Consider the following 16,622-nt stretch of genomic DNA (forward strand, 5'->3'; position numbering starts at 1 on the left):
AGAGTACCGCACGTCGGCGACTACTCGGATGGTGAGACACTTGATTGTTGATCCCAAGATTTAAGGCCATGAAGCATCGTTGTCCAGCCGCTATGGCCTGTGAGTTGGCCTGCTGGCAAAAGCGTGATGGTGATGTTGTCTGTGTATATGTATATACATATAAAAAGGTGCAATTACCATTTTAAGCGGAGTTGTCCCGGGCATACAATGTCGTCTTGGCGGAATGAGAGGTGACGTTGAACAAGGCTGAAGAAATCAAATGCTGCCACTTTCATCCACCCTTCAACGCTGTAAACCTAGCCTGCCGTGGACGATCAAACCAAGTGTCTTCACAATCTGTCTTCGTGAGACAGTATAGCAGTATCGACTCCCAGAGCACAGGTTCCATTGTCGGAGAATGGATCGAAGCCTCGACGAAATCGTTGCGGAGCGACAGGTAAAATCCTCTAGCTACAATAATCCGGACAAGACCTGACGACAGACAGCGCTCGAGCAACCGTGGCGGACGACGTGGAGGACCTCCTCCGCCACGAAGGAATGGCGGCAACAGCTATCCGCGCGATGGCGTCAGAAAGGTATGAAGCGGCAGCTTGTCACCCATCCCTCGACGCAAGCAGCTGACATTTGGCACAGGTCCGACTCCTCCCTCCTCTCCTCTAGCATCTTCATGCCATGTCCCACCATCGGTCGATCCTTCTACAAATGCGAGCGACCAATGTCCACTCAGCTGCAACGTTCGATCAGGCAATGGGCAGTAGTCCACGAGAAACATCAGCTAACCTGCATCCATTTCCAACAGCCCACAAGAGATGATAGAGCAAACCTAGACAAGTACGCATCTTCCAGTTGAAGGGCTCGAACACCGACTGACAAGAAGCAGCGACTGGGTACATGATCGTTATGACGACGATCCTGGTATGCCTCGAGGCGGAGGCAACTATAATCGCCAAAGAGGTAGAAGAGACGACCGCGACGACCGTAACGACGACCGAGAACGCGACCGGTACGCAAATCATCGTCGAGAAAACACGTCATATTGACTCTGGACAGAGAACCTCCCGTGGCCAAGATCCGGGTTGACAACCTCCACTATGATCTGACCGAAGACGACCTTTTTGTAATTTTTGTCACCCATTGGTTTCGATGATCACTAACGCACGACAGGAACTATTCACCCGCATTGGCAGCGTGGTTGACGTCAAGCTCCGCTACGACCGTGCAGGCCGCTCTGAAGGTGTCGCCTTTGTCAGCTATCGTCGCACCAAGGACGCCCAAGATGCGATTGACGAATTCGACGGGGCCAATGCCAAAGGTCAACCGATCAGACTTACGCTGCTTCCTCAACCTCGTCGCGACAACCCTTTCGACAGGGTCGAGAATCCACGAAGTCTCTTCGATCGCATCGAGGCCCCTCGTGATCGGAGACGCAGCGAAAGTCCCATGAACGGCGAGGACGAGAGCCGCTATCGTCGTGGTCCCAGACGTGGTGGGGGTGCCGGTAGAGACCGTCGAAGTGATACGACTAGGCCAGCCCCTGAGAATATCGACCGGTACATCCCAGGCTCAGGTGGATCGGTCCCAAGAAGTGACAGCCGCCGTGGAGGAAGGCGGCCAGGCGAGCGCCGGGAAAGGCGTGGTAGGGGTGATGAGGTTGGTTCCAAAATGTCTGGAGGGCGGCCAAGAAAAACCCAAGAGGAACTCGACGCAGAAATGGAGGACTATTGGGGCGGCAACGCAAACGAGAACGGTCAGACGGGCGGATCCGTACCCACTGGTGCTACAGCGCCCGCTCCACAAGTTGCTGATGGCGGTGCTGAGATGGATATGATGGTGGAGTAGGTGATCGGTCAAAGTGAGCTGTATACAGGGTGGCACTCGACGTCTGCATTGGCTCAGAGAACAGCGAGGACTGGTCCGTCACCGTTGCTTGGGTTTGGACGATACTCACCTCCTTCCTGATCATGAATCAGCGACATCGGCATAGCTCAACAAATTGATGCGGCTGGCATATCGCCGCCGACCTCCCAGCTTTACTGTACAACCGTCAATGTCTCACTCATGGTAAGTCAGACAAAGAATATGCGTGGACTCGATCTTGTTTCTACATCTAAATCGCATGGCGTCCTTGTCCTTGCAGGCGACCCATTGTTCGATGACAATCAAGCCAGTGCAACATGGATAACACCCACCCCATGCATTGTGCGGTAAAGCTTCCTTCAAAACCCTATGCCAATAGCTCACGAGTGATGCTAAAGAATAAGCTCCCCAACAACAGCTCGATCAAAAGTCCTACAAAGCCATGCGGTCTCCTTCACAAACCAGTTCATCCTGTCTGCCGTTACTGTTTGGTATCGAAATCGAAGTCATCATTGCATATCCCCAGGACACAGCCCATCGTGCATCGAGTCAATCACTTTCCAGCATTTTGATGCACTGAAACTCCCCTATGCGTCCGCATCTGATCCTGCTTACACGAAATGGCAGCTGACGAAGGACTTCAGCCTCAATGAAACGCTGCCAGAAGGCGACGATGCGGGTGAGTGGCAAGTGCAAGGTGTAGAGCTGATATCTCCACCACTCGGCGCTCTCACCACAGATTCAGATGAGATGATACAGCCTCACGAGCAAGAGCAGTGGCGGGAGGCGGCCAGCTACTTGGAAGCTCTACGGGGCGCACCAGGGTTAGGCAGATTTGATGGGCGCGCTCCCCGAACTGACAGCATCAAGGCCAGTCATATAGCCTATGCCAATGACTCGTGCGGTTTCCACGTCCACTTTGGCCTGCCAAACGGCGCCGACATAGCTCTCCCAATTCTCAAGCATCTGGCTTTCCTCTGCATCTTTTACGAAGATGTCCTCTCCTCCCTCCACCCACCGCGATGCACACCATACAACGACTCTTGGGCGGCTCATTTCGCGAAGAGCAACCGCGTCGGATTCTGTCTCGACGCACACGACCCAAAGCAGCCCTGCAACATCGACTTCGACCCGGCGCGACGACGCATCATGGCTTGCAGCAATGCCGGCGCTCTCACTTGCCTGATGGGCACGCCCAAGCCGTTGCATCACTTCTTTAAGCCGCGCGTGCACGAGTTGCTTGGTAGAGGTACGTTGCCCGCGCCCCAGTGGACAGCGGCCATGCTGGTGAAGGAGCGAGAGGTGGTAGCGCGCGGCGTGGTCGACGTGCAGAAGGCGCCCGGGCGGGCGGCGTCGGCGGCTTTTGTCAGAGGGAGTGACGGTCCAAGTTGTAGACATGGCGGAGCGGGAGGTCTGTCTGAGGAGGCCTTTCCGAGCCTGTCTGCGGCGGCGGCGGCGGCAGCGAACAGTGCTTCAGGTGCGGGCAGCCGCATTGTCTCTTTTAGCCGTCGGTCTTCGGGCAGCAGAGGGAGGTCGTTCTGGCGTAGAGCGAGTCTGGGTCTGGTTGAGGTCGCGCAGGCGTGATTTGTCCATTTGCTGCGTGATCCTTTTCGTAGTATACCTTTGGTGGACGTCAAGTATATATTTGGCATAAACGTGTCTACATCCACAGGCTGAGCGATGAAGTTGGATAAGTGGGCTGTCAAGCATGGTACTTGCTCTCACCACCTCCAACCGCAAGACCGTTTGGAAGACTATAGTCACGAAGACCGTTTAAGCATCAATGACGAGCACCAGATGTAGTATTGCCAATCCGCAGCCAGTGAGGCGTCGATCTCCACTGTCAGGCAGCAGAGGCAGAGTTCGACTTCAGGTAACGGGCCGCCCACAAGCACTAAAGTGACCTCAGCAGACTCGACCTGATGCACGGCGCATGCATCGCACTGCCAGCTACGGGACACATCACACAAGAGACCCCGCTGAGCACCTCGTCGACTTCTCGAAGAGTAAAAGCCACGTGCAATATTCACGATCTAGACAGGGGGGAGACGCGGTGCCGAGCAGACGCCGTTGGACGGCCGAGGCAAATTCCCCCACACCCACCGCTCCAAGTCAGTCCCCCTTCTCAACCCCCTCGGAAGTACACTGTACCACAGACCGCCCGCGCAGCGGAATCAATCTAGCCAGCGCTTGTGTATGCTGGTCAAGCATCCGGACGACTGCTTCCCCGTTTGTTTCCTCCACGTGGCTTGGAAGAAGCTATACCAACAAAGAGCTTGAGATCCAGTTTCCCGCCTGCTGGGTATTTGATCATCCGTGGCATCGCCTCCTGGCGTCAGCAGCAGATACCCGAATACGGGTTCCGATCGACAGCCGACCAGAAGTACAGTACCTGTGGCACAGAGTATCAGCAGCGACGACAGCTGTGCTGGTTGTTTGACGGGCATCTGCCGTCTAAGGACTTGACCGTAGCTACGCGGCTGTTAATCGTGCTCGCCCCTGCTAAAAAGGACACTCAGCTTGAAGTTGCGACCGTGCTCGAAATCAGCAGCTTCTCAACATTACACCTCCAAACCCGCTTCATCTAACGGCATCAAACATGTCAGAGGCACCATCAATCTTCGTGGCCCCGGCCTCGCCGACGACCAGTCGCTCCACCATCGATCCAACCAGCAACATGGGCTCCAACTCCCTCAGCGATGGCAACCTGCCCCCCAAAGATTTCACCAAATTCATGCCTCCTCACCTCCCCACGCCCCCCTTCATCTTCGTTCCTGGTGTGCCCAACTTCCGCGACATGGGTGGCTGGCCCTGCCCACCTCCACCGTCCGCACACCCATCCGAAGTCACCAACCCCTCTGGTGCCACGCGCTGGCAGTTCCGCCGCAACCTCATCTTCCGCTGCGCCCACCCCACACAACTCACCCAAACGGGCCTCATGACCCTCGACGCCCTCGGCGTGACCGACATCTTCGACCTCCGCTCCGCGCCCGAGCTCAAAAAGCTATCCGCGCCCGAACCCGATGCCGACACCCCCTTCCTGACCACACACGGCCACATTGAGCTTCCGGGCATGACCCGCCACTTCACGCCCGTCTACGCCGCCGAGGACTACGGGCCCGAGGCTCTCGCCAAGAAACTGCAGTGGTACACCACCGCCATTGCGCCCGGCGCCTCCTTCTCCTCCGGCTTTGTCAACGCCTACCGCGACATCGGGCTCTACGGCGCCCGCGGCGGCAGCTACGCGCGCATCCTGCGGCAGATCATCCGCTCGCTCGAGGCCGAGACGCAGCGCGAGCGCGAAGCCGCCGACTTCACGGCCGCCCGACAGCAGCGGCGCGGCAGACCTGGTCTCAACAGCAGCAGCAACCGCCCCGTGAGCGTCTTCGCCGGCCTGGACGGCATCCTAGGGCACCTAGAACGCTTCCCGAGCCCCGGACCAGCTGATGTAGCCGATGGAGCGGAGAAGAAAGCAGAGGAGGAGAAACAGCAGCAGCAGCCTCCGGCGGTAGGCGCGAGCGTCGACCCCGGCGACGGCGGCGAAGACATCCGACGCGACGGCGGCGTCGTCTTCCACTGCACGGCCGGCAAGGACCGCACGGGCGTGCTGGCCGCCATACTGCAACTCCTGGTCGGCGTGGATCTCGAGGACGTGGCGTGGGACTATGCCGTCACGGAGCCCGGGCTGGGGTCCTGGCGCCGCACCTTCATCGAGCGCATCGCGCGCCAGGGCATGGGGAGTGGGCAGAACGGGAAGATTGAGTCTCCGGTTGGGGGAGGAGATGCTGGGGAGGATAAGAAGCAGCAGCAGGTGCTCAGTCGCGCGGAGGCGGCGCGTATCTGTGGCAGTCGCGCGCCGAATATTCGTGCGTTTGTCAAGGAGGTGCTGGAGGGAGAGTGGGGCGGCGTGGAGCGGTATCTGGTGGATTATGTGGGTTTGAGTGTCGATGAAGTGGATAAGTTGCGGAACGGGCTGGTGGTCAAGGTGCCGGAGGATGAGGGGGAGGAGGCGGTGATGCAGCGGAAGCACATTGAGGGCTGGTCTCTGGACGGGGGCATGGAGGAAGATGCGTATCTGTGAGCGTCTGCGACTGGTTTTGGAAGGGCTGCCTCTCTATCAAAACTTCCTCCCTTCCCCTCCTCTCCTCCTCGTTTCTATCGATGTGCTTGTGCGCAGTCGTATCTCAGTCACGAGAAGCCCTGGTACCAATTGCTGCCACTCAACCCTCTACCATGTTCAGGTCAGGGGCATGTCCGTCGTGAGTCGTAAATCAGGGATGGCTTGCCAGCCTCTCGCCCTCGTGGGTGCCTATCAGCCACATCGTCACAACATCCTCTTGCTGCGATCACAAAAGGTCTCGGTTCCCGATTGCCGCATTGTCTGAACCTACAAACCTCCATTCTGCGAGTACCAAGTCTTCCCCTTCCGACAATGCCTACATTTATATCTCGAGACCTGCACGCCAAGATGCAGAACGCCCGAGTTAGTGAAACCTGTCAGGTCGACAACAAAGAACGCGACGCGACTTCCGTCAGCTCAAAATGGAATATGGACAGCCTCCGCAACATCCTGCATTACATCTGGAACCTGGAATGGCGCGAAAAGATCGAACATGATTGTCTATTCTGCGACTCCACCAACTTTAGAGAAGTTGTCTTTGAGGTAAGCTTCGACCCAAACCACCCAGGTCAGCCTGGCAAGTAACATTCCGATGGTACAGGACGATACAATCCTTGCCGTGGAGAACCACCGCAAGGCAGGAAAGTCGCACTGGCTGATCGTGCCGAAAGCGTCGGCGGGGCGTCACATTCGCGACATTGAAGCTCTAACGTCCGAAGATGTCCCTCTCTGTGAGTATCACTACTGTTTGAGCAGCTTGCTGTTTACGTCGACGAGCGACGAGACGTCTGTACTGACCTGCCACTGCACCGCCAGTAAACAAGATGGACGAAGTCAAGAAGCAGCTGCTGCGGCAGCACTACCCACGAGTGCCACCCGCGGCGGTGCACTCGGGATACCACCGAGGGCGCAGAACGCTGTTCGGCCCCGTCGTCTGGCCCGACATCATATCGGTCCATCACTTGCATCTGCACGTCATCGTCCAGCCCGATTTCTGGTTGCGGTTGTTCAAATATCCGTCGTGGCTGCCGCTGATGTGGATCTCGGACCAGAAAGTGATGGCGCGGACGTCGAGGGGTCGGGTGACACCGGGGATGTGAGAGGAGGCGAGGGTCAGGGCTACGGGCACATGACTCGGGAAACCTGTCCAGAGAGTTGCGCACGGGTCGATCTAAGAGCAGTGCAAATCGGAATCACATTGGCTTTTTGAGGTGGCTTCAGCCTTGTTCTTACCGGCAGAGCACGAATACAGTCCCTTTCCCAAAAACTTCCACACAGGCAGGCGGTCCGTGGATTCCTGGTGATGCCGTGCAGACTGGTCATGAGCCACGCGAGATGTGAACTGGTCCAAAGAACCATCAGTGAGGCTTACAAGTCTTCTGAAGAGCGGTACGTGCTATCTACCCAACATATCTACAAAATCTCCCTATAGAAGAACGAGACCCCTGACAAACAACCGTCCCGGGGGGGGGGGGGGGGGATCCCTTCTCACTCCTTCAACTTGCGCGCAATGAAAGCTTCCACTTCAGCCATTCCCTCATCAGCCCTCGGCCCCTTGACATCCCTGGGGAACATGATGAACCCATGCGGCACGCCGGGCACGATCTTGACCACGGCCTCCCCACCATACATGCGCCACTTACTGCTCATAAACACGGTATCGTCCAACAAACAATCCTCGGTCCCGCACGTGAACAGCGCCGCCGGCAACCTCCCCCTCAACGGCGCCAGATCCGCGTACAGCGGACTCACCTGGGGGTCCCTGAGCGTCTCGGGCGTCCACCCGGGCAAGAAGGCGTCGCGGTAGTGGTTCATGAGATCCCGATCCAGCACCAGACAGGGGTCGCGGTTCCAGTTGTACACCTGCGGCAGCCAGTCGAAGGTGAAGGCGCCGAAATGCAGCAGCAGGCCCTTGAACGAAAAGGTGTGGAACCGCGCGTCCGCGTGCTGCAGCAGGTGCAGCGCCACCAGCATGCCCAGGTGTCCGCCGGCGGACTCGCCGCCCACGAAACTCAGCGGCGCGCCGAATTGTTCGTTGGCGTGCAGCACCAGGTGCTCCGCGGCGTCGTAGCAGTCGTTGGGGCCCGCGGGGAACGGGTGCTCCGGCGCCAGGCGGTAGCCGACGCTCACGCACAGCAGGCCCGTGTTGTCGGCCAGCAGCTGCAGCGGCGGGTCCTGCGACTTCTGGTCCTGCAGCACCCAGCCGCCGCCGTGGATGTGCAGGAAGACGCCGGCGACGGCCTTGCCGTTCTGGGGCCGCAGGACGCGGCAGGGGATGCTGCGGCCTGCGTCGCGGGACGGAATCGTCGTGTCTTCGGCGGTGGGCAGGTGGGTGGCGGCCGGTAAGGGGGTTTCTCCCGCGGCGCGCATCTGCCGGTACTTGGGGGCGCCGACCTCGTACCATTTGGGGGCGCCGACCATGATGTCCTGGGAGCGCTTGTTGAAGGCTTTGGTTTCTTCGGTTATGGAGGCTGGGTCGAAGACCGAGGGGTCGATGTCGAGCCAGGGAGCCATGGTGGGCAGGTGTTGTTGAGATGCCTTTGGGGGAAAAGGGTGGTACGGTATACTATTGAGTACGCTCGTCGCTGCTTGCTGAAGGTCGTGGTAAGGAGATACGTTGACGTACTGCTCGGGGTTACGTTCGCGGGTATTTTGAACAAAAGTATGAATATATAGATGTATTTTGTACGTCAATGCTGACAGGCTCAGATATCAGGCGCCCGCTCGTGTCAGATCAATCGCCTTTACCAAATAACTGAAAATGATATATGTAAGCTCGTCCGACGTGTACAGTATATCCCCGGTAGATAGCGGGCGGGGAAGGGGGAACAACTGAAGGTACAAAAAGGTCCGGATATCTGGTAGAGAAACCACCATCCCCCCACCCCACCTCAACACCCTGCCCACGCATCCCGCCCTCTCGGAGCTGTGCGACATCTGCGCCGTGCTCTCTCGCGTTGCTGATCGCAGCCATGACATCTGGCCCCAGGCGTGATCGACTTGTGGGTTTGGCGCGGGCAGTACATGAACTGTAGCGTAGCATCACTGGGCGTCCCTGACATGATACAACCCCCCGGCCATCCCGCATAGCCGAGGCAGCCCAAGGGACGTGGGCACTTCCAAAAGCGGATGGTCTGCCCATTTTGGTACTGACCAGTTCCTCCTCAGACACTTACTTAGCTGACAGCGTCACAACAACCTCCTCAGCCGACAGGCGGTCGTGCCGGTGGGCTGTTGGGGCGGTCGAGGGAGGGCAGCAGTTGCAGGCTGAGTTGGTCTTTGCGGAAGAGGCCACAGGCAGCGGACGATGCTCCTAGCGGGGCGGTCGCGGCGGCGCTTTCAAACGTCAGTGACATGCCCTCGAAGAGGTGTGAGCGGCGCCGTTGGTGCATACGACGGCGAAAGAGCTGGAAGGCCACCTCGGCGCGGTCGTTGCTCTTCTCGTCGGGGCCGACGGCTTGGATCACAGGACGCGGTCGCCGACTCTACTCTAAAGCGCGAGACGTTGGGGGTCCGCCGTCGAAAACGGTGCGCGGCGAGGTCGACCCAACAAAGAAACCGCAAGATACTTTGAGCCAGTTGTACACGAGTGTCGTGCCGTTCCGCTGTATCATCCAGCCCACGGGGGTTGTCATGGCCACCACGGCATTCCTGACCACTATCCCATCCTTCTTGAAAGAAGAGAAGTATAGACGGTCTCACTCACTTCCAAAGGATGCGCGTTTCGACTTCGTTGACTCGGGCAGCTCTCTTAACTGGGGCGTCGGCTTTTCTCATGTCGAGATTGGCCATGGTTGCTTTGTACTTCCCGAGACACTTAGATAGTTCCAGGGATCTACGACGGCCCTACACACCAGTGGCTTTATAGTTGCCATGGGTTCTTCAACACGGATCTATACTAGCCAGGTGGGGGCCCGGGTTTAAGCAGCCTCGTGCAGTAGCCCGCCGTGACAGCGTATCTGAGCCACGAGGCATCTCGAAATCAACAGCTGCAATACAAGAAAAAAGCCTAGCTGGATTGCAATGCCGGAGCATCGTCTTACCGTGATGGACTCGTAGGCTGCCAGCGCGCGGAATGGCCACGCATCAGGCGTAAGTGGCACAGCTAGTTCATCTGGGCTGGAGATCACTCGCTGCTGATCCGCGGACGCCTCGTCGCTTAGCCATGGCACTGCATACGGGAGCTACGGAGGTATGGTCCAGGTCATGGTTCAACACTCCTTTCTCGTTCTCTGCTACCTATTTCAGGGCTCATTTCACGACAGAAGGCCTACTTTGCAGGCGCCGGGCTGCCGGTCCGCTGAGGTGTGCCATTTCCGCTCGCGACACCTGCACCACCTCCCCTCCGGTCCTTCTTGATCAGATTCTGGAAGAAAGCACTCATCGCCTCATTGCTCGCCTTCCCATCTTCGCCTGTAGCCGGTTTCTTCGTCGGCGTACTGACGCCACTGGCTCCGCCATTTGTCACGCCCGTTCTCGGTGCCGCATTCGCAACAGGAGCTGGCTGGCCGTTGGCGCTGGCCTCCTTGGTTGCAGCTGCTGCAGTGCGCTCAGCTTCACGCTCTTTGAGACGACGTGTTGCCTCTTCCGCATCGAAATCAATTCCGTTGACATTGATCTGGTAGGGTCCGATCTGCTCTGCCATTTTAGCGTTGACGCCGGCCTTGCCATCTTCCGAGCCAGGTGTTAAGACTTGGCCTTGGCCGGTCGATGATACCTTTCCACGCGTTGACGGGTTCGTCTTCCGGGCTACCTTTTCGTCCTCAGCTTTCAGTGTTTCGAGTATGGCTGCTTGCGCACTGAGAAACTCTTGAACTGGGGGAACTGTGGTGTCTTCGGCATCGGCGGTCGGGATGATGGATGGCTGTGTGTTTGTAGGGTTTGGAAGACTGGATTCGTAGAGTGCGACCGCCGACTCTGCTTCTGACGATGCTTGCTGATCTGAAGGCGGCACAACATCATCTAGGCTGTCGTCCGGCTTGCCTTGAATTTCCACAGACCAAGCGTCGCTGATGGCTTCGAGATCAGTGCCTTCTCGGAGCGGTCGAATCTTGCCCCATGAGTCCCAATTCGGCGGAATCAGAATCTTGTCGCGCTCGATGTAGTTCGGTTTTGCAGTTTCGCGTTTGAGGAGCGAGTAGATACTTAGACTCGAGTGGAGTAATGTTCGGAGGCTGTTGGCATCGAATGTTGCTGTGTAGATCAGTGAGGCGCCATGCTTCAGCAGTACGCAGCGAAGCCACTGGGTCAGGAAATCGAACTGCTCGTCCTGCCAACCAAAATCTCGTTCGAGGGTCTCGATCTTCTCAGACTGAATACAGACCACGGAGAGGGGTATGCCGAGACCTTCATCCCACTCGCCTGGTCCCAATGGTGTCGCCTGAGTGGGCTTTTCTGTGCTATCCACGCCAGGCTGTGACAAGGGAGCGTCCGGACCTACCCGCTTCTCTTTCCAATCGTTCATGTTTTCTTCCATCGCGATCTTGGTCTCGTCGTCGAGCGAGGCAATGACGAGTCTCAACAGGCGCACCCATTGACGCAGCTGCCTGGCCCATTTGAATGGATCAGACCAATCGAGTAGAATTGTAATTAGGGTGGCCTTGACCGTCTTAGAGGTAAACAGCGGCTTGAGCAGGGGCGCAAAGGAGGCGGCTGGATTCGAGAGCATGTAGACATTTAGCCGCGCAAGCACATCTTCTTGGTCCGCGTCGAGAACATCCTGGTAGGTGTATCCAACGGCGTATCTGTTCGAAATGGGGGCTTTGCGATTGTGCTGTCTATCGTTGTATCGTACTCTCGATGAGGGTGGGTTCAGGTGGTCCAAGAATTCCTTCTGCTGTTCGGGACTGCCTCCCAGCACGAGCAGCTGCTTTTCAGCCAGATCTTTTCCTTTTGACGCGTTGTTCAGCATCGGCACCCATATCTGCTGCTTCTCGCCGTCTTTGGATCCTGGTCGTTTGACTGCACGGGATGCGGAGTTCATGGTAGAGGGCCGCCCAAAGGCAGAGACTGGACTTGTGGTGCTCAGCATTAGCAACGGAAGAAAGTTGAGGATGCGGGAAAGGTATCAATGTCGGAGGTCGTGGTGATTCAGATACAGAGACAGGCTGATCGCGACTCAGAAAGTTGGGGGACCGCGTTTGAAGTCGCTCTTTGCTCTACGGCCTAAAAATCTCCGAAGGCCATGCCCAATGGCGCCTGAGGGATCTGCGGCGCAGGGGCCTTGAGCTTATTTCTAAGCCCTACTACCGCTCCACCCTAACGACAACTTCTCCGCACGGCTGCCTCGAGAAATTTTGGGTCAATTGCCTGAGTGAGTCAGCTTCCACCCAATTGCTGCGCAGACTTGGCTGTCGCCGTGCCCGACCACCGCGACGCAGTCACAATGAACGCGATCCGCCAAACGCAGAACCTCAACAAGCGCGAGCTCGAGAATGCCACCCCGCCATCCGCCTCCTGGCACGTCGACTACCGCGACACTGCCTGGCTCTACGTCGGCGGCCTACCTACTGACCTCTCGGAGGGCGATGTCTGCATCATCTTCAGCCAATTCGGGAACCCGACGCACTTGAACCTTATACGCGACAAGGAGACGGGGAAAAGCAAGGGCTTTGGCTTTCTGAAATACGAAGACCAGCGGAGCTGCGATTTGGCTGTTGACAACTTGGGCGGCGCGGAGGTGCTGGGTCGACTGCTGAGGGTGGATCACACGCGATATAAGAAGAAGGACGGCGAGGATGAGGAGACGTACCGGATCGAGGCTCGGGAGAAGGAACAGTTTGGTGTGACTGCCGAGCCGGCGGACGACACTGACGCGGAGAGCGATGGGGAGCGGAGAAAGAGCAAGCGGCGGAAATTGCTAAAGGAAGAGGTGCAGTTGCAGCAGTTGCTGGAGAGCCAAGTGGATGGTGAGGAAGAGGACCCCATGCGTGGGTACCTCATAGAAGAGAAGACAGCCGAGGTCCAGAGGGCGAAGGAGAGGGAGAAGGACCGGAGGAAGCATAAGCATCATCACCGGCATCGGCGAGACAACAACGAGAGTGCTGCAGATGGGAATGATAAGCAACATCGCAGCCACCGTTGGGATGAAGAAGGCATCGACGGAAAGGATCGTCGTAATGATCGATCGGTCTCCGTTGAGAGGGATGCTCGGCGAAGGTCAGCGCGAGATCGTAGAGGAGAGACCTGGAGGCGGAGCAGGAGTCGAAGCAGCGACCCGCCAGAGGAACGGAGACGAAAAAGCTCAGCAGAGGAGAAGCGCCGGCGTAATAACAAAAACTCGAGGTCACGATCAAGGTCACCGGAACGGTGATATACGAAACGCGGTTGGCCATCTGCTCAACGGTCGGATAGGATCGATCTACCGGACCAAGAAGCTTCATAAAATGTTGGTCTCATCCTCGACAACCCGAAAGCCCTGCCTACAAGTAAAACATTCGACCTTCCACGACGTATTCCAATCCAACACCATGGTTGTACCCTAAGAGTATCCAGAACGACCAAAGAAAGACCCTGGGCTATCAGTCCTCATGCCAACAGATCGACGGATCTTTTGATCTTTAGCAAGCTCCACTCCTCTTGCATACCTGTGTCCCAGTCCGATCGGAATAGCTCATGAGAAGCAGCAATCTGTGCCGCAACCAGAGATCTGGTCCATCTCTTCAGGGCCTTGTTGCAGATGATTTCTGTCTCTTCCCACAGGTATAGAGTCTCTCGTGGGGTCTGCTCTTTAGCTTCATGGCCCGCATCGTGTATGCGGCATGTCGAATGAATGCAGAGGCCAGCTGGACCGAAAATATACCTCTCGACACCGCGGTCGACTGGTCGGAATGCTACTTGATGGTCGAAGTTTGTGGACAGCTTGCCGATACCGAGTGGGACGGCGGTTGAGATGATGCTGAAGTAGGTCCATTGATCACTGGTCAGAGCAGCGACGAGTTCTTGTGGAAGACCTCTGGGGAACGGTATGCTTTGAAGTCGACTAGCTGTGCTTTCTGGCTGTGCGAAGAAGCTGAGAGTCGACAAGCTCATGTGCTCACGTAGAAGAGCATGTGCGACATCAATACTGAGCTGATCGAAGAGTGGACGGCGTAAGTCATGCGGTGGGAAGGCCCTAAAGTGGATATGTGTAGAGACATTATACCTGAAGGCAGTCGAAAGGAGGAGGGGTTTCCATCGTAGAACAAGAGGAGTAGCAGCTGGCTTGACCGGCCTCTTCTCGTAGTCGGTGGAAGCTGCTGGTGAGATCGGGTAAGAAGTGCAAGAAGACACAGATGTACCGAGAGTGAATATCGAGGAAGAACGGGAGCTGATTGAGCTGGGCATGACTGGTTATGATCTGATAGAGGGCAAACGACGGGTCTTTCAAATATCCAACTGTAGCTGCACGAGCTGGAGGTATTAGCGGAGTCAGAGGAGGTCAGCAGCAGGTAAGTTATAGCAAACGAGCACACGCTCTTTCCTCACCAGCCAGGTAGCTGTTGCCCTCTATATACAAATCAATCTTGGTGGGCCTACCGTTCCTCTCGCAGCATCAGTCGTGGGCAGTGTCGTTCGGTTAGATCAGCATTTCTGCGCGTGTCTTTCAGCCAGGGGAGAAGCTGGAACACAGTTATTCCTCGACATGACAATCCAGCGCAAGCCATGTGCCAGAACTCGGCGATGCGAGGTCATGGCAGAAGCAAGCGAATCGCTTCACAGGCAATGAGGTCGAAAGTGGCAAGTACAATCATAAGCGATGGCCCAGCTCATTTACTGCTGAGTGGAAATGCGTGGTGCAACTTTTTGCATAGGGCGGGGCGCTGTATTAAGGACGGCTGAGGTTCCTGAGAGGGCCGCAATGGAATGAGTGGGAAGCGAGCCAATTGTGTATGAAGTGATGCGGCGTCCTCAGCCAGCCTCGGAATACCAGACGTACTTCTGCAGCTATCGCCGCGGAAATACTGAGATATCACAGAATGCTGCAAACGGGCCTCTGATGGTCTGAACGTCTCGGTGAGTATATGGTCGAAAGAGATGGACGAGGGACACTAGATCAACGAAGGTGAATGGCAACAGCATAGATTCTGCAACTCTGCACATAAACAATATGCGCCCAGTGGACAGTCTGCTGTGCATACTGTCCCGTTATGAGGATCGATGACAATTATTACACAGGAACTGAGGGTTGCTCGGGTTGCTCGGGTTGGTCTTGAGCTTTCCTCAGGGGTAACGTAATAGGGACGTCCGGTAGTCAATATGGCACTTCACCCGGGCCGAAAATGGTAGTCTGTAAAGTGACGAAAACCAGGTATTTGTTCGAGTGAACGTCTTCCCGCGCAGTACATTGACCTCTTCTTCGCCAACCTTTGCTATACTTGAACTAAACAATGCCCAGTCTGCCATCGCGCTCCAAACTACCGGAAGACCAGGGCATCCAAGATAATGATGATGCGGCTCACCAGCCATCTCCAACACCGGATCGCATCCGTGTGAAGAACCGACGAAAGCGGTACCTAGACTTGAACCCAGACTATTTTGGCCCGTCTCTTGAGCTGGCAGGTGTGCTTTTCGCGTGAGCCACTAACTCGCAGCTCCTGACTTTATCCAGATCCTCTACTCTACGATCGACTCGTCCGACGCTTTCAGTCGCCTGCCGAGCGTGAAGCAGAAGGCCGCAAGAAAGGCTATAGTGGCATTCTCGAAGCCGACCTCTGGCGCGGTGAAGCTAAGATGGACGCTCTAAGACATCCAGATCCCAATAATACATTTGCGTACAAACGTGGTCCCAACGGTGAGATCCTGGCGGAAGAACGGGATGAGGTGCCCGCAAGTAAAGAAGAAGGCTTCGCACGATGGAGATCGGAGATGGAAGTGAGGTTTGTGCGTGGAGCTGATGGCGACTTTGATTACAGCACGGTCGATGACAACGAGTCGTACGATGACCATGCTCTCGAAGAGCGAGAGGCTCTCGATCGATATTTTGCCGAGGAGGAGCCCGAGTTTGTGGTCGGTGAGGATGCAGCCAAGCGAACCAAATCTCAAGAACAAAAGCTGGAAGGTGAGACTGGTGTTCAGGACTTTTGACGCAACGAGTCTGTTCTTTGCAAGAGCATGCCCTCTTGACGCCCCGACGACTATGCCGTCAAGACATCTATTGGATCCATGAGGCCTTTGAGAGAGCGAGCGCATCGCACGTGTGGCATTTGGCGGAAGACCTGCTCCGCCTCGGTCTGCCGCATAAAGTCCTGCCACTCCTTGGTCGTGATCCATTCTTCCCGCGCTCGCCGGTCGCGAAATCTCATCAGTACCACAGTATCATGAACGGGAGCCCGTCTTCTTGTGGACATCGGCTTGCGTTGCTCATTCGAGTCGGTTATCTGCACAGGATAACTCTCGAATTTTGTGATAAGCTGTGAGAAGGTAGCATGCATACGCAGCCTCGCCAGAAGTGTGTCCAGGCGATGTGTAGGCACATCTTGCTGCTCACCACGTCGACCAAGATCCGCTTCTGCCGCTTGAATATTCTGGGTCATCTGGGAAGCGAAGAAATAGAACATGCATGTCAGAGGCTGTCCCGGAACAGACTGAGCCTGCAACGAAGAGCCATCTGCAACGTCTGTTGATGTTGGACGACCGGCTTGTGTCCGTTTGAATAGCATCTTGC

General features: G+C 56.6%; 8 protein-coding genes across 8 annotated transcripts; 5 read left to right on the top strand and 3 right to left on the bottom strand.

Annotated features, from left to right (window-relative positions):
• Positions 1–1,143: 1,143 nt before the first annotated feature.
• On the top strand, positions 1,144–1,839 carry HMPREF1541_05126 (uncharacterized protein; the record flags this gene model as incomplete). The annotated part of the gene is made up of 1 exon (XM_008719467.1): positions 1,144–1,839. The coding sequence occupies one exon, from the start codon at positions 1,144–1,146 to the stop codon at positions 1,837–1,839; it is 696 nt and encodes a 231-aa protein (XP_008717689.1).
• Positions 1,840–4,456: 2,617 nt separating this feature from the next.
• Positions 4,457–5,938, top strand: HMPREF1541_05127 (uncharacterized protein; the record flags this gene model as incomplete). Its single annotated transcript, XM_008719468.1, has 1 exon — positions 4,457–5,938. The coding sequence occupies one exon, from the start codon at positions 4,457–4,459 to the stop codon at positions 5,936–5,938; it is 1,482 nt and encodes a 493-aa protein (XP_008717690.1).
• A 387-nt stretch (positions 5,939–6,325) lies between these two features.
• HMPREF1541_05128 (uncharacterized protein) lies at positions 6,326–7,077 on the top strand (the record flags this gene model as incomplete). Its single annotated transcript, XM_008719469.1, has 3 exons — positions 6,326–6,520; positions 6,579–6,708; positions 6,794–7,077. 3 exons carry the CDS (start codon positions 6,326–6,328, stop codon positions 7,075–7,077), a joined length of 609 nt encoding a protein of 202 aa, XP_008717691.1.
• A 388-nt stretch (positions 7,078–7,465) lies between these two features.
• Positions 7,466–8,491, bottom strand: HMPREF1541_05129 (uncharacterized protein; the record flags this gene model as incomplete). Its single annotated transcript, XM_008719470.1, has 1 exon — positions 7,466–8,491. The coding sequence occupies one exon, from the start codon at positions 8,489–8,491 to the stop codon at positions 7,466–7,468; it is 1,026 nt and encodes a 341-aa protein (XP_008717692.1).
• A 1,756-nt stretch (positions 8,492–10,247) lies between these two features.
• On the bottom strand, positions 10,248–11,960 carry HMPREF1541_05130 (uncharacterized protein; the record flags this gene model as incomplete). The annotated part of the gene is made up of 1 exon (XM_008719471.1): positions 10,248–11,960. The coding sequence occupies one exon, from the start codon at positions 11,958–11,960 to the stop codon at positions 10,248–10,250; it is 1,713 nt and encodes a 570-aa protein (XP_008717693.1).
• A 402-nt stretch (positions 11,961–12,362) lies between these two features.
• On the top strand, positions 12,363–13,289 carry HMPREF1541_05131 (uncharacterized protein; the record flags this gene model as incomplete). Its single annotated transcript, XM_008719472.1, has 1 exon — positions 12,363–13,289. One exon carries the CDS (start codon positions 12,363–12,365, stop codon positions 13,287–13,289), a length of 927 nt encoding a protein of 308 aa, XP_008717694.1.
• A 2,056-nt stretch (positions 13,290–15,345) lies between these two features.
• On the top strand, positions 15,346–16,042 carry HMPREF1541_05132 (uncharacterized protein; the record flags this gene model as incomplete). Its single annotated transcript, XM_008719473.1, has 2 exons — positions 15,346–15,517; positions 15,567–16,042. 2 exons carry the CDS (start codon positions 15,346–15,348, stop codon positions 16,040–16,042), a joined length of 648 nt encoding a protein of 215 aa, XP_008717695.1.
• A 50-nt stretch (positions 16,043–16,092) lies between these two features.
• Positions 16,093–16,617, bottom strand: HMPREF1541_05133 (uncharacterized protein; the record flags this gene model as incomplete). The annotated part of the gene is made up of 1 exon (XM_008719474.1): positions 16,093–16,617. The coding sequence occupies one exon, from the start codon at positions 16,615–16,617 to the stop codon at positions 16,093–16,095; it is 525 nt and encodes a 174-aa protein (XP_008717696.1).
• Between the last annotated feature and the right edge of the window lie 5 nt (positions 16,618–16,622).

Source organism: Cyphellophora europaea (genome assembly GCF_000365145.1).
Source record: "Cyphellophora europaea CBS 101466 unplaced genomic scaffold supercont1.4, whole genome shotgun sequence".
NCBI lineage: Eukaryota > Fungi > Ascomycota > Eurotiomycetes > Chaetothyriales > Cyphellophoraceae > Cyphellophora > Cyphellophora europaea.